This window comes from Carettochelys insculpta, chromosome 1 (genome assembly GCF_033958435.1).
Source record: "Carettochelys insculpta isolate YL-2023 chromosome 1, ASM3395843v1, whole genome shotgun sequence".
In the NCBI taxonomy this organism is placed as follows: domain Eukaryota; kingdom Metazoa; phylum Chordata; order Testudines; family Carettochelyidae; genus Carettochelys; species Carettochelys insculpta.
This window is the reverse complement of record NC_134137.1, coordinates 209,034,097-209,055,955: the sequence shown is the minus strand read 5'-3', so window position 1 is coordinate 209,055,955 and position 21,859 is coordinate 209,034,097. Positions and strand designations below refer to the sequence as shown.

The 21,859-nt window shown below is 53.3% G+C and overlaps 1 protein-coding gene across 2 annotated transcripts; it reads right to left on the bottom strand.

The window, feature by feature from the left end:
- Positions 1–16,385: 16,385 nt before the first annotated feature.
- Positions 16,386–21,577, bottom strand: LOC142006990 (C-signal-like). 2 transcript variants are annotated; one of them, XM_074983501.1, is made up of 6 exons: positions 21,344–21,577; positions 20,268–20,319; positions 19,497–19,684; positions 18,337–18,495; positions 17,445–17,564; positions 16,386–16,593 (listed from the first exon to the last, which is right to left on the bottom strand). In XM_074983501.1, exons 1-6 carry the CDS (start codon positions 21,488–21,490, stop codon positions 16,480–16,482), a joined length of 780 nt encoding a protein of 259 aa, XP_074839602.1. In that variant the 5' UTR covers positions 21,491–21,577; the 3' UTR covers positions 16,386–16,479. The 2 variants fall into 2 exon arrangements, with proteins under 2 accessions (XP_074839602.1, XP_074839600.1); XM_074983499.1 differs by having other exon boundaries at positions 16,386–16,596; positions 21,344–21,574.
- Positions 21,578–21,859: the final 282 nt, after the last annotated feature.

Genomic DNA, 21,859 nt, shown 5'->3' with positions numbered 1-21,859 from the left:
CCTTCTTTCTAAGGCAAATCCCAACAGCCACTCTTCCACCCCCACTGGCCAGCCACAACTCCCACCAGCAAACCCACAGACTTGTCCACTGCTATTCCACCCCAGACCAACAACCCCAAAGTCAGGTGATTTGGGGGAAGAAAGGCAAAGGTGAAACCACACACACACAAGTGTTGTCTGGCAACACACAGGGCCCTTGAACACATGGCTTTAGTAGTGTTAGAACCACCCTCTAACCAACTGTGCTAGGTAGCCTACGGGACATTAGCAAACAAGGGATCCTTCTGGACAAAAAAAAGGCAGTTGCTGGGCTGTTGTGCTCTCTGGAATGGGATTGCTGCACCTCCCCTACTACCCTGCACCCCAGTCTGGCATCCCCTCAGACTGTCACTCTCTCCTCATTGTCCTGTGCCCAGCCAGGAGTCCCCTCAGACCCTGCTGTCCTGTGCCCACTCTCTTGGGCTCCTGCCTGGAGTCCCCTCAGATCTTACCACTTTTTTCTTGATGACCTACTCCACTCAGAGGAGAAGGGCTTAAGTCAAATCAAGTCACAGTCGAGAAGGAGGTGCTGGCGGGCACAGCCTGTGTGGTGCACTGGACTGTATGCTGGTAATCTTACCTGTAGTTATTATGTGGCCCCCAGGCATTCCAATATTGTGAGATCAAATGCCACCAGTACAGGCACCGACTCCTCCAGCTCTGCCCTGCTGCTGCTGAAATAATGGAACAATATTTAACAGGTTTAAAGGTGAGAAGGGCTGGACTCCAGAACAAGGCCCCCAGAAGTGTCAAAATTCAGATGGAGCAACGTGGCTGGGTGCCTCCGAGGAGCACGTCCAGTTGTTCTTAATAGCGGCAGGTCTTTGGGGATCACCTGGGCTGCCGGTTGGCTTCCCAGACTTATTTCTATGGACTAAGGGGATTTCAAAGATGGTGGGGTGCTTTTGAAAAGGACCCCCCTCTGGAGGAGCCACGTGGGAGTGGGAAGTGGCAATTGCAAAGTGCTGCAGCCAGCAGGTTCTTAATGAGGTGCTGAATATACATTTCAGTGCCTCAGAAGTAATCTTCCAAATGGCCATTAGCACGGCAATTTCAAAGATTTCTCCAAGTGTAGGCGTAGCCCTTCTGAAAGAGTGGGCTGGGTCAGTCGTTCCTCTGTACTCCTAAAGAAGCAAGTGTTTCCTTCCCATTCCCCTGGAGATCCCATCACGGTTTCAGCTTAGGGACTTGTCCCACTCGGTGTTTTCCCCAGATGGAATAGTTTATAGGAGCAGAAAAGCACGAAGGTTTGAGTCACACTGGCAGCATTTAAAACTACAAGGCAGCCCCAGAGCATCTGCTCTAAACCCCTGCACATCCCAGGCCGCCGCACCCCACCGCATGTCTGTTCTCATGTTCTTTCTCCACCCTGGCTGGGAAGGTAAAGGGGATTTCTCTGGGGTGTAGAGGGTGAGGAGAGTAGCCTGTCTCAGGAGTGTGGAGCTGCATTACCCTGGTTAGGGGTGTGGCTAAAGGACACGCCTCGCTGTGAGCAGGATTTGAATGTGCACAAGGAAACCCTATGGGATTTTTAGTGCAACGCCTTAACCATTCAGCCATCACAGCTGGGGAAAGAATACATCTACACAGGCCAGAGATCACAGGGTCTAGGCCTGATACCATCTGAAATAAAGAATTCCAACAGCTCCATTTCTTCCAGTGCACAGGAGGGTTTGGGGGTGTACAGGAGTCCCTCGAAATGTGTGAGTAACATTCATGTGAGTTAAGCACAACTCAAAATCCCCCTCCCCCTCCCCCGGTACGGGCTCACCACCCCCAGCCTGGCGTAGTCCCAGTTCAAACCTTTTCATGGCCCTGGCTCACCACCCACTGTGCAGCTCTGACTCACCCCAGCCATGTGCAGCTCCAGCTCAATCTCCTGCAGGGCTGCACGGCCCTGGCTCATCTACACCATCTGCAGCTCTAACCCAGCCTGGCTTCACCCAGCTACTCCCCTGTCACAGCCCCAACTGCCCCCACAACCCCAGGACTTTACTTTCTAATTGAGCTCCAGGAGCTCAGATGCTCCTGCTGCTTCCCGGCTGCAGAACGGGCCTTCTTGTGGGAAAAAAGCCGGCTCCTGACTTATGCAAAATTCAAGTTATGTGATGGTGCTGGGAACACAATCCTGGCATAGCTGGAGGGGCGGCTGTACTTGCTTAGCCATGTGATTAAACCACAAACCAGCTTCCTGCTGTGGGGGTCTGTGATTGTGACCCCCATACACCCTTCCAAAGCACTGATCCATTACGGGCCTTGCTGTCTTGATTCTGTCCACAAGGCTATGCTGCCCTGCAGAGAGGATTTGGAGAATTGACTGTGGCCACTAGTTTACACTGCCCTGAGAAACATAAAGGGAGTTCTGAATAAAACGACTCTGACAAGACCATAAAGATGAAACCACTATTTACTCCTTACAACGTGAGAACTAGCATCACTGAATGAAATTAGTAGGCAACAGACCTACCAGAACCAAAAGGAAGCATTTTTCACACAACTCACACTCAACCAGTGGAACTCCTCACCAGAGGATGTTGATAAGTTCAAGATTAGTCCAGGATTCAGAAGCGAAGTGGATAAGTTCATGCGCACACTCTCAGTCATTGCTTTTCTCACTGCTTCACCTCATGCCCACAAGTTTGGCCCTTGCACTTCCACTCGGCTTTGTCCTTTGTCTCCGTCGTGCTTAAGAAAAGCAGCTCAGGCCAGGCAGACAAGTCAGGTGAAACCAGGAGGGAGGAGGAGTTGCAGGCTTCAGCCCAGCACAGCTCCCCTCTCGGGACACCTGCAGCAGGGGGCAACTAATGCGGACAACTCCATGGGGAGGCTTAAAAAACCCAGAATAGCAAAGCTGGGGAGAGGCCTGGCCTGCAGACAGCCACAAACAGCCTCCCAACCACCAGGCCTCTGACCACACCAGCATCTGGGTGGCTGGTGACACTCAGGGACCAGCCTGAGGTAATGCAATAACTACTCAGCCACAGACTTGAATCTAGGACTCCTGGAGCTCCATATAGGAGCCAGGAGCACTGAGGGGTCAGCAGCTCTGTAACAAATCCCTGTCAGCATCATGGAAACCAGGAGAATGCACAGTGTGGGTCATATCTGACAGCCACATGACCCAATGTCCTATCTGCTGAGATTGGCAAACACCAGGTGCCCCAAAAGCCCAACAGCCAGGTACCAGTGGGAGTTGGACCAAGGGTCTCATTTTTTCAAGGCAGCTGTTTTAAGAAGCTAAGCCATGGCGTCTGCTTCGGGGTAAGGCTCGCTGTCTGCCCAAAGCTGACTCCTGCCAGCCCCATGTGGACCTGCTTAGCTCAGCTGGAATTTAGATCCTGTCAAGCAGAGAAGCCTGTGGAGTTTAACTCCCAAGGGGGGTTGACTCTTTGGACAGGTCTGGGCTAGAAAATTAGGCAGTGTCACTCCATGACATAAGGGTATAAAAACCATTGTACTGGGGAGGCTGTGGTCAGTACTGGCAGTGCCCGAGAAATGAGGAAACAGTGACGTCTGAAACATTAAGTAATCATAGCACATGCCGCAGGTTAACCTGTGTTTTAAATAGAAATATGTAAGGACAAGTAGGCTGGAGTCCAGCAGCTTTGTAACCCAAATGGGCTTCTCTTTTTACAGGGGGCTATTGGGTAGGAAGGAGAAGGTCAGCTTCTCATCTGACTGTGCCTTGGAAAAGAAACACAAGTGCTTTTGGAGAATGTGGGTATTGATCCCACTTCCTCGTGCATGTAAAGCAAGCTCTCTCCCATTTGAGCAAATTCCCTAGCAGAAGGAATGCTTTCTAATCCACCAATCTCATTCCAGAGGCCATGACATCCCCATGACTGCTCATGGCTCTTGCTAAGGGACCTAAAGGCTTTGTCTGCACAACAGCTTTACTCCTGAATTAGCGGTTGCAGATGAGGTATTCCACAGTAACTGATTCCAATATAGCTCAGTAACACACAACATGGATTTGGAAATACTGCTCTGCTATTTCGACATTCAGCATCTATAAACAATGGAGCCTGTTCTGAAGCCCCTGCTTCAAAATAGTGATTTGAACAAGCTAGAATCATGATGCAAAGAGATGCCCAGCCAAGGCTCTGCTCTCTCTCTCTCTCCTTTGAACTCCTGGCCTTAGGTAGGAAAAGTGTTTTCTTCTCCTCAGCTCTAGACGGGAGTAATTCAAATTTCTCTCACCCTCAGAGTGTGTCTAGACTAGCTGGCTACTTCAAAGTAACAGGCAAAATGTTAAAATAGCGTGTTATGTCTACCTGTTGTGATTCTACGCGCCATCCACTATTTCGACGTTGAAAAGGAAGTTAGGTGGCGAGACGCCGAAATCACTATTCTCATCCAAAGATGGGAATCGCGCCCTACTTCAATGTTGAAAGTCAAGGTAGGGCACGTGTAGACGATCCACATCCTGCTACTTCGAAATAGCAGGGTCCTCCATGGCAGCAATCATCTGAGGGGTTGAGATGTGCTATCCAGCCACTGTGGGGCTCTATGATTACTATGTACAGCAGCCCTTAAAGCACCACGGACCTGGATTTCCTGAGGCAGGAAGCTGGGAGCATGCAGGCAGCAGCACATGCACATGTTAGCCCTGCAAGCCCTCCACTGACCTCGACCCAACCACCCAGCACCATGAGGGGACCCAGGGACCCCCAGCAGTGAAACGAGGGACCAAAAAGAGGTGGGACACCTCCTGGTTGGAGGTCGAGCTCTGAGACCTGCTGGGGCTCTGGGGTGAGGAGGACGTGCTTCATGTGATGGGGAGCATGGAGCGGAAAGCAGAAGAATTCACCTTACTGTCCGAGGGCCTGGCTGCCTGGAGTCACCCTGCCCGCACTCTGGATCATGTCCATAGCAAAGTGAAGGAGTTGTGGAAGGGATATGCCTGGACCCGGGACTTGGCCATCCAGTCTGGGGCTGCCCCCACTGCTTACGCCTGTTACAGGGAGCTCAGGGCCATCCTGGGCCCCGGGACACCTGCTCCCCCCAGGGCACATTGGAAACATCAGCAGAGGAATCCCAGCAGGTCTTGGAGCTGGAGTCCATCCCGGAGACCAGCCCAGCACCCCAGGGCCCACCCGAGGAGCCACCCCTCGGGATGGCAGAGGAGGGGTCCAACAGCAAGGCAGGGGGAATCCTCATAGACCTCCATTCCCGGAGCACCAGCCGGGCGTCCACCCACCTGTCTCCTGTGCACAAGCCCTTGTGCACCCCCACTCCTGCACCATGAGACTGAGGTGACACCGAAGCACCAGGCTGGTGGGGAAGGGGCAGATATCGCCTGTCCTCCGGGTGAAGGACACTGAAATACTTGGTCTGAGGGCACTTTTGAGCTAGGTTCCAAATGCCAGTTCTATCTACACAGCTCCACACTGCCTGCAGGTGAGTGACTGTCGTGTGGAGGGTCCAAAGGGCACCTGGTCCCTTTCAGAGGAGTCTGGGCCTGAGCTGTAGGTGGGATCTCCTGGAAAAGCCAAGAGGCCAAGGGAGGCCATGGATTGTCTGCCAAGCCCCTGGTCCTGCTCAAAGGTTTCACACAGGGAAAGCTGGGAAAGTCAGCCCCACCCCCAGGGTACAATGATTTGCACTAGGCTGGTAATAAACCAAAGGGGTTGTGTGGAGGGTCACAAGTGGGACTGAAGGGCAGAAGGAGACAGAAAGGCAAAATCTTCTTCCAGTTACACTGCATCAAACACCCTGACAAGCTCCAGCTGGGGAAGCGCAGCCCATCCCCCACTCCGTGAGAGACAGGAAATAACTCTGCCCCAGAGCTGGGCCCTCCTCGCCCCACCCCTGGGGTGTGAAGAGGGAGAAAGGAGGGTGTGGGAAGCACAGAGTGAAAGTGAGGGGGGAGTCAGGCTGAGGGAGCAAAGGAGGGGCAGGACTCCAGGCTCTGCTGGTGGGATCCTGGCAGTGGGGCAGGTGGGGAGAGAGGAGGGTAGATTGGTGGAGTCCAACCCACACACTGCAGAGGAGGCAGTAAGTGAAAGGGGCCTTTTCGTTCCCCTCATCCTCACTGTCCTCTCGGCGGCAACTCCAGCTTCTCTCGGGCACAATGTCTGTACTGGGCAATGGGATGGGGTTGTTGTGGGCAATCCTTCAGAGTGGGTCGGCCCCACAAAAGCTCATCACTTGATAAATTAGTTTGGTTGTCTTTAAAGTGCTGCAGGACTGCTTTTTGGCTGGACACAGACTAATACAGATACTTCTCCATCAGAAACCACAACTCAAACAAGGGGGGGCACCAGTGGCTTAGCTGGCTAAAGCACCTCTCTAGTAAACAGGAGATCCTGGGTTCAACTCCCAGTGGTGCCTTGTGGAAAGCTCTTTGACAACATTTTCCTACATGTGGCTGGGGAACTGAAGAGCCCTCCCCTGGCAATCCCAGTCATTGCTGGGGAAGGTGAAGGCTGATGGTAGAGGAGCACTGGAAGGCATCCAGGTACAGAGCAGAGCTCAGGAAAACACAACTGTAACTGGTGTTGGGAAGGTGGTGCCTCTGCCTGCAAGAACAGAAACAGATTCTTCCAGCTCTGGGGCTGTCTGTGCACAGAGGGTGACAGTGCAACCTCTCCAGGTGGAGCAGGGCAGGAGAGGGAGAGTTACTCTCCTCTCACATCCCTTTGTTTGTCACTGACAAAACCCAAACAAGTTCACAGAAAAGTCCCAGAGATGCACTGTGGCTCCCCTGCCCATGGACCTCCCAGGTAAGTGGAGATTTGGAAAGCAGCACCCAGTGGTGCCTGGACAAATCTTTCTGGCTGCCTCTCACCTGCTTTGCAGCACCTCTGGGCTGGGCTGGAGAGTTCAGAGAGCTGCAGGAGGTGGCTGCCATCTTTCTGGAGGAAGAAGTAACAGACACTGACAGGTGGACAGCTGCAGCGGCTGCAGAGTGGGTGTGGGCAGCATGGGAGGAACCCCAAAGCCCTTTGTCTATTACTAAGGCAGGGAGGTGATGCCCTTGATTCTTGTTATTCACCAACAGGTCTATGCAGCCCAGGGCTCAGCATTAAGTCCTGGGCCACTGAGCATGAGGGAATCCCGTTCACAGTGTGTATTGCCTCCTGGCCCTCTCCTGCCCCAGACCTGCCTCTGGAGACACACCCCACGCTAGTGAGTGACAGGGAGGGTCTCACTCCCTGATGCACACCCCCAGCTCTGCCCCCCCAGTGGTAATTCTCCTCTCCTCCAGCTGCCCCCAGTGCTGAACTGATGCACTCGCACTGCCTGGGAGCAGCCTGGGACCCCTCCTGTGGTTTCCCTTTGCTTCCCCCTCAAAATGTCCTTATCCTGCTGGGAGCAAAACCCCTACAGGTACATGAATGGTGCAGGTGGGAGCAGGACAGCATCCCCCCAGGCAGGGGCTGCACCACAGGCTGTCTCTGTTCTCACCCAGCCCCTGGGTAGGACCCAAGGTTTCAGCTGGTGACTGTGCGGTGGAGAGGGAGGGGATGGGTGACAGGTGTGAGGGGGAACCCAGCCAGGGCTTATGCCTGAAAGAGGAGGGGAAAAGGGCAGTGGGAGGATCGGCAGGGTCTGGGGGAACAAGGCGATCAGGGCACTGGGGAGGGGCGGGAGAGACAAGGTCTGAGAGGGCACACTGCAGGGGCCAGGACAGCTGGCAAGGGGCAGCCGGAGCTGAGGGAACCCCCAGCTGGGCTCAGAGCAGTGGGGGATGGGTGACAGAGGCTGAAAGGGGAGGCCAGGTGGTGGGGGAGGGGAGGAAATCTCACTCAGTGGCCAGGGGCCCTGCAGCTGCCTGTTGCTCATTTCCAAAAAGGCCCCTTGGGAGGTCCTGCTCTGCAGGCCGGCGAGCTCAGCTGGCCAGAGCATGGTACTAACAGCACCAAAATCATGAATTCAAGCCCCTTGCTGGCTACTGAAAGGTGTTTCCTCTTGTCCTTCCCCCCACCCCTCTGGGCAGCAGAACAAAAGAAGTGAGGGAAACAGGCTGAATGGCTGGCAGGGAGCAAGCCATGGTCACTACCCCAGGCTAAGGGAGGGGCTGCAGATTGGGTGTGGGTGAGGAGAGGATTCCCCAGGTTCTCAACACTAACCTCATAGAACAAGGGATGGTAGGAACACTCTGCCAAGGACACCAGCTTTCCCCAACAGCTGCACTGGCTTTCTTTGCTCTCCATTACCTTCCCAGGCCTTCTCGCATCGCATCGGACTATCAGGTGAAGCTTGAGGAAGGAAAATGCTCCCTGCAGGCATCCTGTAGCTTGCTGTGATCCCACAGTGGTTAGTACTCTGCATTGTGGCTGCATCAACCTTGGGTGAAATCCAAGCCATACCAGTAATGGCCCAGTGTTTGGGTAGTGCTGCTTTTAGTTCACCAGGAGAATGGTGAAATACTGCAATGCTTTACCTAGACAGGTGGTGCAATCTTCATCCTGAGAGGTTTTCAAGTCCTGGCTTGAGCAAGCCCTGGCTGGGATGATTTAGTTGTGATTGATCCTGTTTTAGGCAGGGGGCTGGGCTGGATGACCTCCTGAGCTCCTTCCCAGCACTAGGATGCTATTATTCTAATCTCATCTCCACAGGAATGGGCCTGGACAGCTCAGTTTCTGGCTGGGGGAAGTGCCAGGGGCCACATGCTAAGGAAACTCACAGCAGACAGAGGGAGTCCTGGGAGAAAGAGCAGCTGCAGAGAAGCAATGAGGGCAGAGTGCATGCTGCCAGCTGAGGGTGAGAGGTGCCCAGCGTGCAATGCCAGCCTGTTCAAATGTGTTAGGAGCAGCTGGGGAGGTGTGAAGGCCACCATTCAGGGCTCTGCTTCCTGCAGGCAGAGTTCAAGGTCAGAGACACCTGCTGGCATTGCCTTAGCAAGCTCTCTGTGCTGCTTCCTTCTCTCATCCCATGCAAAAGAGAGAGCAGGGTGACTCAGGCCTGCTGGCTCCACATCTTTGGCTGAGCTGGCTGGAGGGATTGGGGCAATCGGTTGGTGCTGTAGAATTAGGCAGTGTGCCTAGAGATGCCTGGAGTCCTGATTCTGGTGTGATCTGGTGAGTCTGGGGCCATCCTCCCTGGAAATGCTCTAGGTTTCCCCTGTGGAAGGCACTCCTTACCTCTCAGGGCTTGATTGGATTCCAGTTCTCTGACTCCCAAACAGGAACTAGGTCTGGGACAGTGAGAACCGATTTAACCCCCTTGCTCACATACAAAAATGTTCTTCTGACTCCACAGGCCCCCCAACCCTTTAGTGTGTGAAACAAAAGGTTTATTATGAGGAGAACACAACTGAACAGGATGGGAGATGTTAAATGGCAGGTCACAGGCACACAAAGCCTTCCCAAACCTTCAGATTCCAAGCAGTTCTGGGGAGTTTGCAGGACTGAAAGTCTCTTGGTGATACAGCCACAGCTGGGGTGAGTCTTTCAGTGCTTTTGTCAGGGCTCTGGTTGTAGAACAATAACCCCAGAGGGAAGGAGCAGGAATGAAGACAAGCTGGGGAAGATGCAGCTCCCTTTTGTCTTCCTGTTGCCATGTGATTTGTGGTTCCTTTGTCCCAGGCAAAAGCTGTTCAGCATGTAGCCTGGAAGGCTTTGGGTTCTGTGCATGGGCATGGCCAGATCTACCTGCGTAGCCTTCAGCTGTATTCCTGGCTTTCTCATTGGGCCAACTGGATAGCAGGTGCTACAGGATGGACCATCAAGCAAGCTAGGCCGTGCAGTGCCCAACTGGCTTTGAGTGTGACCCAGAGACAGAGCAGAAGTTCTGAAACACAGACAGACAGACAGACAGACATATCTATCACCCAAAAGAGAAAGTCTGCCCACATAGAAATGAGATTGTGATATGTGAATGACGCAAACATTTTCCCACCTTCCTTACCCCCTATATTTATGACAATTGCCTCAGATCTGCCAACTACACAAGCTGGTTGTGGCTTTGTAGAGTCCGGTGGCTCACATCCAGCCATGCCCAGAGCTATGAACCACTCCCCTGGTTCAGCTGCAAAGGGACAGTGCTTCTCAGTACCCTGAAGCTGAAAGGGAGCCCCCTTAAGCCCACTTCTGCCCACCCAACTTTCCCACAATGGAGTGGTGGGTCTTGCTTTGCTTCTTTTCCTTCCACTCAACCCCCCATGTCTGCTCCTGGGCTGCCATTAGCCACCCCTGACGTGCCATGAGACAGACACAGGATTCTTCCTCCCCTCAGGCAGCCACACCTCCTCAGGCTTTGGCAGAGGAAAGGGTGGTGCTCCATTTATGGCTCTAAAGCACTGAGCTTCTCCCCTGCCTTACTCAGCTGGGCTTCCTTCTCCCCCACCCGCCCCCGATTCCTGCCTCAATTCTTCCTTCAGCAACTCAAGCAAAGGAAGCCAGCAGGGAGAGCCGGCCTCCACAGGTGAACCTCCCAGGGTCGGGAGCCCAAGACTCAAACCTTCTAGAAGTCACTGGTTTTACTCCTTTAGCTTCCGCATGCTGACAGCAAAAGGTATGCTAATGAGAGGGACAGGAAGGGGCAGAAGGAGATCAGCATAACGGGGAGGCAGTATAAGGAAACCTTTGACATTACTGCCTGGTTTTGAACCAGAGATCTGTTGTGTGGTATGCAAGTATGATAACCACTCTCCGACAAGAGCTCTTGTATAAAATTTTTTCCATCTCCCCAATTCCATCAACAATGAATCAGGCACACAGGGCTGGAAAACCTTCAAGAAATTGTGGGGAGCCCTTCCTAGGCTCAACAGCTGGAGCAGAGGGCTGCAGCTGCATTCAGGAAATATGACTTGGGCTTCAAGGGGAGTGTGATATACTACAGCTGGGAAGAGGAGCCAGTAACCCCCATCTCCCTCCTGTGTGTGTTAGTGCGATCTTAAATAGAAAGCGGCCCAGTGAGGAAGTGACTGTTTAGGAAGGAGAAGTGCAGAAACAGACTTAAGGTTCATAGTTGGATCACAAGCTAAATTTGAACCAACAGGATGATGCTGTAGCAAAAAAAGCAAACATGATTCTGGGACGTATTAACAGGAGAGTTGTGAGGAAGACATGAGAAGTCATTCTTCTGCTCTACTCAGTGCTCATTGAGCCTCAGTTGGAGGATTGTGTCCAGTTCTGGGCACGACGTTTCAAGAAAGATGTGGAGAAATTAGAGAAGGTCCAGAGAAGAGCAATGAGAATGATGAAAGGTCTAAAGAACGTGAGCGATGAGGGAAGACTGAAAAATTTGGGCTTGTTTAGTTGAGACAAAAGAAGACTTACAGGGGACATAATAGAGGTTTTCAAGTACCTCAAAGAGGGTTATAAGGAAGAGGGAGAAAAATCGCATTTCATGGCCTCTGAGGATAAGACAAAGAGCAATTCACTTAAACTGCAGAAAGGGAGGTTTAGCACAGACCTTCAGAAAAACTTCCTAACTGTCAGGGTGGTTAAACACTGGAAAAAGTTACCTCAGGAGGCTGTGGCATCTCCATCACTTGAGATATTTAAGAGCTAAACACCTATCCAAAATGTTTTAGAGAGGGCTTGGTCCTGCCGAGAGGGCAGGGAATTGGCCTCAATGACCTCTTGAGGTCTCCTCCAGTTCTAGTGTTCGATGAAGAAATCTATGAAATCCTCAATACACAGGAAATGTTAAGAATTTTATTTGATGGTTTTTGCTGCAATAAACTGTAGGTTTTGGGGGCACCAGCCATTGGCAGAGACAAGGCTGGTTGTTGCTAAATGGACATTACAGGAGCTCAACAAGGGAGCTACAATTCCATGACTCACTTGCCTGAGGCCACCCCAGGAGAATGGCTCAACTTTGCCCGGAGAGTCTGCAATGCCCTCTGACCAACCTGGGCTGGTGTTCCCCAAAGACGTATGAAGTGAGGGTAGAAAAGCCAAACGCAGGACCAGGTTTGTCTTTCTTCATCACCATCTTTATTGCAAGCAACAAAGATGCTCAGGAGACTGAAATAGAAGAGCCTGGGACAAGTTTAAGGGAGTAATCTGGCTGTAAATGGGTTGTTACCTGATTAATTTGTAGCTCAGTGGTGCAAACGTTGCTTTGTGTTACTCAGAAATCTTGGACAAAGTGTGCCAATGAGGTGTCTGCGGAGTGCTCATGAGTCACTGGTGATGATTGTGCTGTGTGTGCAAGGACATGTTTTGTATCTGAGGTGATGAGCTTTGGCTCTGGACGTGTCTTTCAGTGGGTTTGAATCTGAGTAGCACCAGGGAGATATTTGTCCAGCCAGTTGTGTGAGGACTGTTGAAGTTGAGTAGAAGGACTTAGCTGCCAAGGGGTCTTGGGAGTTCCCTGTCTATATCTGAGAGACTTCCCTGTGAACATTCAGACTGGCACACAGAGCAGAGGCAGGGTAAGGGCTCCACCGGCTGCTGCTGCTCCCCCTCCATCTCCCATCTGCACGGGGAACAGCAGTATAAGGGGTCACTGCTGGAGGCTTTTCACTTCCACTCTGATTGGGCAGATTCGTGGCCAATGGGATGGGTGTGGATCAGTGCCTTGGAGCAGCAGAGAACACAGAGCCGTGTGCATCCCTGGGGAGCTGCACACATACATCCCCTCAATCACCCAGACTACACCCCTCCAGCTCACTCCTGCATCCCCTCCTGCCAAGGCTCCCACAGCTGGTGCGTGAGAGGTGAGAGCCTCTTGCCTCCTTTGCAAGCCAGAGGCATCAGTGATTCCTGGCCCCCTTTCCCACCCAGAAGGCTGTGCGGGTGGCTGCTGAGGGAGTGCATGAGGCAGGCTCTTGGGGTGCTAGGCAGCTGTGTTTGGCCCTGCGGGGAAAGAGACGAGGGTCCCACTTCACTCTGCCATTGGCACACCTGGCTCTGCACTCACTCATACCAGAGGTGACCCAGTCTTGTGGAGCATGGCTGCACATCCCTGTCAAGGCTTGAAACAGGGTGACATTATTAACTTGTCAGAGGAAGAGACAAATCATTGCCACAACTCCTCTGTTTGCACCAAGTGGGTCAGGGAAGATACGTATCAAAAACTAATGATGCTGCATTTGATTCCACTCCTCAAAGGCAAGTCTCATTTTCGGATTTGAAGTTCTGAGTTTGGCTGAGTACGAGAACGTCAAATGTTTGCTTCTGGGAGACTTCCAATGGCTTGGCCAAACTTTTTGCAAAGCTTGCTGGTCGAGTGACTGACAATGGGCTTTAACAGGGCTTTAACTTCTGAGGAATTTAGCTGCGAACGTTGAGATGAGCATGTAAGCAATGGCTGCTACCAACAAAGGACTGTGTCATGTGTGGACGGGTGGCTTGTTCATGTGACAAACTTCTTCTTGGAATGTAGTTTCACACAAGGAAAATGAGGCGATACCTTCCACATGAGCTAGGGTGGAGAGAAGGCCCTGTGGTTGCTGCCACTTTGGTCTTCATTCCAGTTCCTCTCTTGTGGAACCTCTCTGCTCTGAACTGAGTCCCACAGGCCTTCTGAGCCACGCTAAGAGAGGAGGAGGTCAGAGACTTGTTTTCACAAGCTGGCAGTTTACTCTGTCTGTGCTACGAGTCTGCACAAAAATCTCTACAGTTGAGGTTTGTAACGTGATGGCTCTAATCATTTGACAGTCAACGTTTTCTCCCTTTCCTATTTCTGAAGAAACCTTTTGAGTTTGGATTGTGTAGAATTGGCACCGCGTGCTCTTTTGAGTAAGAAGCCAAGAGGGAAGGCTTGTGGTAGCAAAAGGAGAAATGTGCTTCCAGTAATGTGGGAGCTCACACAGAGGTACTCAGCAGCAGACCCTTACCAGCACCATCCCTGGGTGGGCTTCAATCAGCATCTTTCCGGTTAACAGCCACAGGGCCACCACATGAGCTGCAAAGCCACTCACCAGCAGAATACTCGCCTTCTGTCAGCATCACTGCAGGATACTCACCAGACTGCATGCTGGGTAGCACTAAGTCCACTGAGCAGAGTGGTGTAGCAGAAGCTCAACTGAGTCCATAACCCAGTGGTTGATGGGTTAAAACCATTCTCTGCTAGCCATAGGCCACATAGTCTTTTGATGGGAGCCAAGACCCTAGCCCCAGTGCTGGGTAACCTAGGCTAGCAAACTGGATGCATGAGTGCCCCTCCTTCATCTTAGTGGGCTGCAAAAGGCTTTTAACACACATGGTCTGCGGGCATAGGGTACTTTGGCTAAATGCACTTGCCTCCTGAGGACTTTTGGGGTGTGCCCGTTGAACCACAGCAGCCCCTCGAATGGATGTAGAGGAAGCACGTGACTCTCAGCATCAGCATGATGTTCTTCCTGCTCCCCTTTTTCCTCTCAGAAGGGTGAGCAGGTGCAGAGGGAGTGCATGAAGGAGACTCTTGGGACTCTAGGCTCCCTCTCTAGGAGGCGGGGAAGTCATAGAAACAGGAGTCTAGTACCCCAGCCAAACGTGCAAACCCACCCTTTCACAGTGGTCGAATTAGCTGGCTGGTAATTAGCTGTTCGACTCCTTCCAGCAGAAGGGTTACACACAAAAGGATCAAAGTGCTAGGACCCATTATTACCCACAGATCATCTCTATTTTGTATTTGTGTTTTTACTGATAAACTGCTTGCAACTCTGTATTAAAAAGTGCTTCGACTGAACCCCAAGTATTGACACTCAACACTGTGGGAGAGAGACATTGGTGCCAATTTCTAATGAAAAGTTTAGTCCATTTATCACCTCAAATAATGACACTCAATGAAACTTATTTGCCAATAATGAGTGTTAGTCCAACATCTGAGGGTCTGGCTGTGGCTATGTAGCTCAGCAGACAGACGATGGCTGATTGCCTAGAAAGGACTTGGACAGGTGACCTGCTCATGTGAAGGCTCCATATCAGAGGTGCTTCCACAGGGGGAGGAAACAGTGGAATTCCCTCCACATGGGCAAGAAGATAAGAGGACCCTGAGAGCTTCTCCATCTTTATCTATATCTTCAATCCAGCTCATCACTTCAGGAGCATCTTTGCTAGGAACTGAGCCTGGAAGGATCACTGACCCATCTGAACAGAGGATGTACTCCAGAGACTTTGAAGATAGCAGCCTCCTCCACCTCTGTTGCAAGCCTGCATCAAAAACTTTGTGACTGGGACATGCAATTTGATTGCTTTGGCAATTTTACTCTCAACCTCGTCTTTCTTTTTCCTAATAAACTCAAAAGGACTGGCCAAGTGGGCTTTTTTGGGTAAGATCTACATTGACCTGGGACTGTGGCAGATCCTTTGGAACTGGAAGAACCTGTGTGGAGACTGGTGAGATTGGTTTACATCTGTGTAAGGAGGATTCAGACTATGGCACAAGAGAAGCTGGGGTGTGCAAAAAAACTGCTTGTGTGACTTCTTGCTGGCCAGGTTGGCAACAGATGTGCTCTTTGTGACTGGTTTGGTGCCATGTGGGGAGAACACCCATTGCTGGGCTGTAAGTAGCCCTGTGTAGCAAAGGGGTGTTACACCCCCATCCCCAGAAGCAGGGGAAACCTTCTGGAAGCCTTACTGGTTGAACCCAGAACACTCTTGCCCTGCCTCCCTGAGATTGACACAGGAGACAGGAAATGCACATGGCAGGACCCAGGGCTCATTCAAAGGGTGGCCTCTACGCCAAGCAGAGGAGCCTGGCCGGGATCCTGAGATAAGGAGCCGAAGACCATACACCCAGGTGGCTGATTGGCCAGAAGGGCCCACCTGCTGCTTTGACATGACCCCAGGGGTGTGGGTGACCCTCCTGCTTGCCCACTACTCAGAGCTCCTGGACTGATCTGGGCTCTCTGCCCTTCTATGAAGTCACTGCAGGGAAGGTCCTGACCTTCTGGCTGCCAGCTACCTGTACATCCCAGACCTACCCGGGGCCCAGGCCCAGCCTCAGCCTACAGCCCTGCTGCCAGTCTACTAGCCCAATGATATAGACATGCCTGAATTTCCAGACCTGATGGCGGCTACTTACCCAGAAGACATAGAACTGCCCAACCTCCCAGATAACACGGAGTGGGACCTTGAGACAAGGGAGGTGGAGGTAGGAAGCAGCCTGGGAACGCCCCACGAGAGCGCATGTCAGTGTGTTTTGGGGCATCCCCACTGACCAAAACTGGTAAGCCTGCACCCTTCTCTCTGTCCTTTGCCTCTCCCAACCCCTCGTGCCTTGGTGGTGTGCTTGCTGTTGTACCCTGCCTCAGGGAAAACCCACTGGCATACTGTTTGAACTGCTCCACCCTGCCCCAGGGTTAGGGCTCATATACTGTTTGGAGTGCTTAGCACTGCAGAGAAGGGGCTGAAGCTGATTAAAGGCAGCCCGGCCCTGCCCCAGGGCCAGGGATTCTACACAAACTGGGTGTTCCCCACCCTACTCCAGGAGCTGTCTGACTAAGTCATGGCTGCTGCGTTAGCTCAGTGGGTTTATTGAGGACACAGACAGGGCTGACGGTATGGTCACTGGAACAGCCTGGCCTGTGGCTCCTGGAGCAAGGCTGGGAGCTTCTCACCAGGGAAGAACTTTCCCTTCCCAGTTCACAAAAGCCCCGTTTTCCTTCTCGGAGAGTGTGGCGAGCACATTCAGCATCCCTCGGACACTCGCTTCCACCGTCAGTGGGGCCTGCTGGGAGAAAGCAGAGTTAGGGGACAGCCTGCTCTGGGAGTAACCCAGGACACCAGGGGCCCCGATGCAGAGCCCAGCTGGAGTTCCATTGAACTTTCCCCTCCCCGAGAGGCATGAATTTTCTTCTGTGTATTGAGGCAGACGGTGAGCAACACAGAGCTGATGTGTGATGCCTCACCTTCAGCCTGGTGCACATAACACAATTCATGTGGTGGGAGTGGGGCCAAGGGATGGGATTGGGGGAGCGGCTCTGGGTTTGGACAGAGGACTGGGGTACAGAAGTGTGAGGGTTCTGGCTGGGAGTTCAGGCTTTAAGGAGGTGCTGGAAATTAGGGATTTGGGCTGTCAGAAGGGAGCTCTGGGTGTGGAAGATGCTCAATACTGGGGGTGGGTGTGAGAATGGGGGTCCAGGCTCTGGACTGGGGTCCTGGAGTGGGCTTAGGCTCTGGGTTGGGAGTGGGGTATAGAAGTGGTCCAGGGTCCAGGCTGGGAGATGGGCTTTGGGGTACATGAGGATACTGGATGGAGATCACAGATATCACCCCCATGGAAGTACCTGCGAGCTGGTGCCCATAACAACCAGCTCCCCCTCTCCAGCTCCCCACAGCAGCAGCTCTGCTCACCTTCACTCTGGGGTGCCAGCAGCTTGAGGAACCAAGCAAGGGGCAGCAGGAGGTTGGAAGCCCAGGGCACAGCACCGAATCCCTGAGGGCATCTGAGTGGGACACAATCCCTCCATGCAGGGCAGAGGTGGAGGGCAGGATGGGTTCCAGCACAGCCATTACCCCTACAATGAACATCTGCCACAACACTTAGCTATCACTGGCCTTACCCAGCGAGGCACCTACCTGGACGGAGATGGAATTCTCCATGTCTGTCTTCACCCAGCCAGGATGGACAGCGACACTCAGGATCCCGTCTCCACCGTACCCCAAGGCCTGGCATTTGGTGAGCATGTTCAGAGCTGCCTGTGGGCGAGAAGCCATGAGAAAAGACAGCAGAGTGTCTCATGCTGCTGGCTGCAGGTGCACAGCTAATCACCTGGGCAGCATTTGACTTTCTCCTGGACAACCACCCAAGTGCTCAGCCTGTAGGAAACACTAGTGAGAAGAAAACACTAGTGTGAGCTGTATTCCCTGATATGCTCAATGATGTCAGCAACCCAAAGAGATGTGGAAGTAGCTGCACCTTGATGAGCCAGTGATGCTGAGGCCTCCAGTGAGTGGTGAGAGGTGAGCACACCTGAGAGCCGTGCTGAGGCTGCTCTCGGTTGCGCAGGATCTGGGTGGTTAGGGGAAAGAGGAAAAGTGACATCGATGCTCCTTTCCCCCACAACTCTTGCAGGCAGAGTGAGGGTCTGGCCCCCTTGAGCTGAACTGGGGATGGTCTCTAAATGGGGTCTGTCCACCCTTAGGAGGTGGTAGAATTAATAGATCCACAGTGGCCCTTCCCCGAGCTGAAACTGGCTAGACTGGGGCTGACCTGCCCAGCCCATCTCAGCGTGGGGATTTCTCCAGTGGGATGCAGGCACAACAGAAAGCTCTTCACTGGATGGGGACCCTGATCTAAAGCCCAAGTGAATTGCAGGCAAACAAAGAACTGTCAGCCCTGCCCAACACAGAGCTGGAGGCTGGAGCGGTGGCAGTAAAACAGGGAACAAGGGGAACACAGCAAATGACATGAATCTGTGCAAGTACCAAACCCAGGCAGCAGTCAGGCCCTGCTGGGTGTGCCCTGTACCTTGCTGCAGCGATAGGAGATGATTTGGACCACATGCCAGCCACCGACGTTCTGGATGGAGCCACCCTCGCTGGATATGTTGACAATGGCCGCCTTGCTGCAGCTCAGCCCTCTCTGAGGGCTTCCTTGGGCAGCCTGCTTCAGCAAGGGCAGGAAGGCCTGGGCAGTGGGGAGAACAGAGCAGCTGTGGGGTCAGAAATGGAACAAGCATACTGCTTGTGCAGCAGCTCTCTAGAATGGGGTGGGTCTCTGCTCTTCTCCTGTTGCCCAGTCCCCGGCCAGGAGAGAAGCAGGAGCCTCACACAGGCAGGAGTGGGCAGCCATGGACCATCCCATGGCCAGGCAGGCTCATTTTTTGGGGGGCTCTCAATTTAGTGCCAGTTCCTCGTGCAACTGACTCAAAAATTCCCTCAGGGTGGAGATGAAGTGGGAGTTGGGCTGAGTGGGGGTACAGCGTGGGTGGGGCATCAAGGGAGGAGGCCAAGTGGGGGTGGGGCAAGGGGCAGATCAAACACTTGTGGGCATCTCGAGCTGCCTGGGGGAATCAAGGGGCCTTGGAGAGAGGCTCACAAGCAATCAGTGGTTTTCGGAAAGGAGGGAAACACCCCTGATTGCCCCTTCCTGCTGCTTATGCTGCTGGGGATTATTTATCAAGGAGAAATTATATACGTCCGCCCTTATGATTCCCAGGCTCTCAAGCTCCTGGCTGTGGTCCTGCACCCATGATCCTCAGCCTGGGCAGCCAGAGACCATCTTGTAGCTGTGCACCACAGTCTCCCTCTGCCAGCTGGGCCCCATCTGGGGGCTGAGGGAGGGGCCACTTTATGCCACACGTAATGGGGGGGTTGGGAAAGAAAGGTCTCTCATATGAGGTACCTGGGGCCTCGTGCATTGCACTGTCCTTGCACTGATGCTCTCGGTGTTGAAAAGTGAGGGATTGAAGCACAACATGCTGCACAGCCAGGGCCACGCAGGGATGTGGGGGGTGAGGCTTCATTTCTGAGAGGTTCAAATCCCATAATGCACTTGCAGCCTCTGTGCTACCAGCCAAGGCCTCCACATTGATCCAGTGACCCAAACCCGGGGAAGGGAGGACTCCTGGCCCAAGCTCAACCAAACTCCAGTTCAGCTGGCCACATGTTCTCCGTCAGGGCCCTTACCTGGCTCACCAGCAAGGGCCCCGTCACGTTGGTCGCGTACACCAGGGCCGTGTCCTCTGGTGTCTCTGACTCCAGTGTGCTCAACTTCGCCATCCCAGCATTGTTTATCAGCAGATTGAGCCCCGAGCCTTTCAGGTGTGTCTCACCTCTGGCTGCCGCCGCCTTGATGCTGGCTGGGTCTGTGACATCTACAGCGACAGAGCAGGGGGTCAAGTGCCTGATTCCGCCTCTCCGATGTCACCCCCACCAGAGCACGGCCCCTGGGCCAGAGGGCTTCTTCCATTGGGCTCAGAGGTGGTAGAGGGGGTGGGGAAGGAGATGGGGGGTGGGGACAGCTGCTGGGTCCAGTCATGGGGACGTATGTGTGGTGTTGATCTCACTTACAGAAAGGAAGTGGCTGATTTACAACTGTTTGTGATGCATTGTAGGTGAGACAATTCCCCAGCTGCACAGATGGGGCTTCATCCCAGAAATGGGAATTTTGGACAGAGCTGCCCATGTGTGACTCTCACAGGTGGGGCCTGCCACAGGGTGTCCCTGGGGCTTTCCAGCCTCTCCAGAGCCAACCTACACCTCTGGATTCTCCACTCTCACCTGCCTCCTCTGGGTCTGGGTAAGGTCAAATGGCTTTCTGCAATTACTGAGTCTGGTTCTGTTCTCCGCACTGAGATCAGAAGGTTCTGGGGGTGGGATGTGGAGGGGAATAGGAATGGGAAGAAAGTGCTGCAGGGGGAGGGAACCTCAGCTCTGGGCTTGGGGCCGCACACCCACCGAGTGCAACGATCACCAGGTTCTGATGTTTGGCCGCCAGGTTCTGCAACTCCTGAAAAGGAATAAAGTTAATGGTTATGGACGTTGGGACCATGCCCAGGGCCAGGCTGCGCAGAGTCCAAAACTTCGCTGCCCCTTGGCACCGAGTCAATGTCTTATTTCTTTCCTCTGCTGGACCTTCTCATGCAGCATCCTGCCCTGGGGTTCTGGGGCCAGAGGAGGCTTCTAATGGCCACTGAGCATTTACAATGCTATCATCTAACTCAGTGCAATGGAGTCATGGATGCAAATCACTTCCCAATCACAAGCACACCTACATTGCCTCGGTGCCCTCTGCAAATCTGTGTCCCAGGGTTGGCCAGGCACAGAGACTGTGGGGAACAGCTGAGACACTGGGAATGGGGATGCTGGGGAGGAGCAGGGCCTGGGGGAGCAGCAGGCAGGGCTAGGAACTGGACAGGAATGTGGAGGCAGCAGGGAGACTGATGGGGAGTGGGAGGAAGGTGTTGGAGGCAGGTCCCCCAGGGGTGGCCTGGGGAGTCCCCTCCCAGGAGCCAGGGATTGGCAGTGTGCCAAGCTCTCATGAGCCGGTTGTGAGTGGGGATTTTTGTCAGCTGTGGAAGGAGCTGGTGCCATGACCCAGAAGTTACTTGGAGCCTGCAGTTCCCTAGGCTGGGGGTGGGAGCAGAGCTGAGAAGACAGAGATCCTGAGGTGGCAGCAGACAAGGGAGGAGTTGGACTGACGATTTGGGCTCTCTGGAGGCTGGCAGGACTGGGGATAGATTTGCTGTAGTCACTATGTACCGACGCTGGGCGAGGTGGTCCACAGCCCCTGGGTAGTTAACCCAGGCGCAGCCGGTGCTGCCATGTCCTCGCTGCTCTGGGACTTGAGCTGCCAGGTGTAAAGGTAGTTTGGGAGCAGCTCTGCACCATCCAGCTGGAGCAGTGTCTGCAGTCATAGCCTGATCCAGTGTGTGTGTCTTGGCACTGAGTGCTCAGAGCCTGGAAGCTCTTTGGGCAGGTTCTTCTTCTCCCTCTGGCTACTGCTAACTCCATCCCCCTTGCCCTGTTCTCACCTGCATTCTCTCTCCTGCTGGGTCCTGGCAGGTGGCAAAGACCCACTCCGGTGGGTTGGAGTTCTCCAGAAACTGCTTGACGAATCCCAAGCCAATTCCTTGATTGGCCCCAGTCACCAGAACACTGCGGAGATTCAAGCCAGCCATGGTCCCTCCCTGACTCTGCTCCGTGAGAGCTGCACTAGTCAGAGCCCTGAGTTCCCTTCCCACCCACAGCTGGGGCAATATAACTATACCTCCAGGGAAATAACTCTGCTGCTATCAGGTGTCTACACAGGAAGAGCTGGAATGAGCCAGACCTTTTCTGTCTATTAGTTACCCCTCCTCTCTGGGTGAGCGAGTAGGTTTGTTTGGTTACTATTTACTCACATTTTGATGCAGGACCAATCAATTTTTGACTGCTTTACTGTGCAGGAGGGCAACATTCCTGTACTGATTGTGCCCTGAGCGAGGAGCCACTGCAGTCATGATCCCCATTCCACAGCTGTCAGTGGTGCAGTACACAGAGGAGGGAGA

Coding starts and splice junctions, on each gene's coding strand:
- LOC142006990 (XM_074983499.1), bottom strand. CDS start 21,490: ATGGCTGGCTTGAATCTCCGCAGTGTTCTGGTGACTGGGGCCAATCAA. Junction 19,685..20,267: donor CCTGGTGATCGTTGCACTCG/GTGGGTGTGCGG, acceptor CTGTCGCTGTAG/ATGTCACAGACCCAGCCAGC. Junction 18,496..19,496: donor GGCCCTTGCTGGTGAGCCAG/GTAAGGGCCCTG, acceptor CCCACTGCCCAG/GCCTTCCTGCCCTTGCTGAA.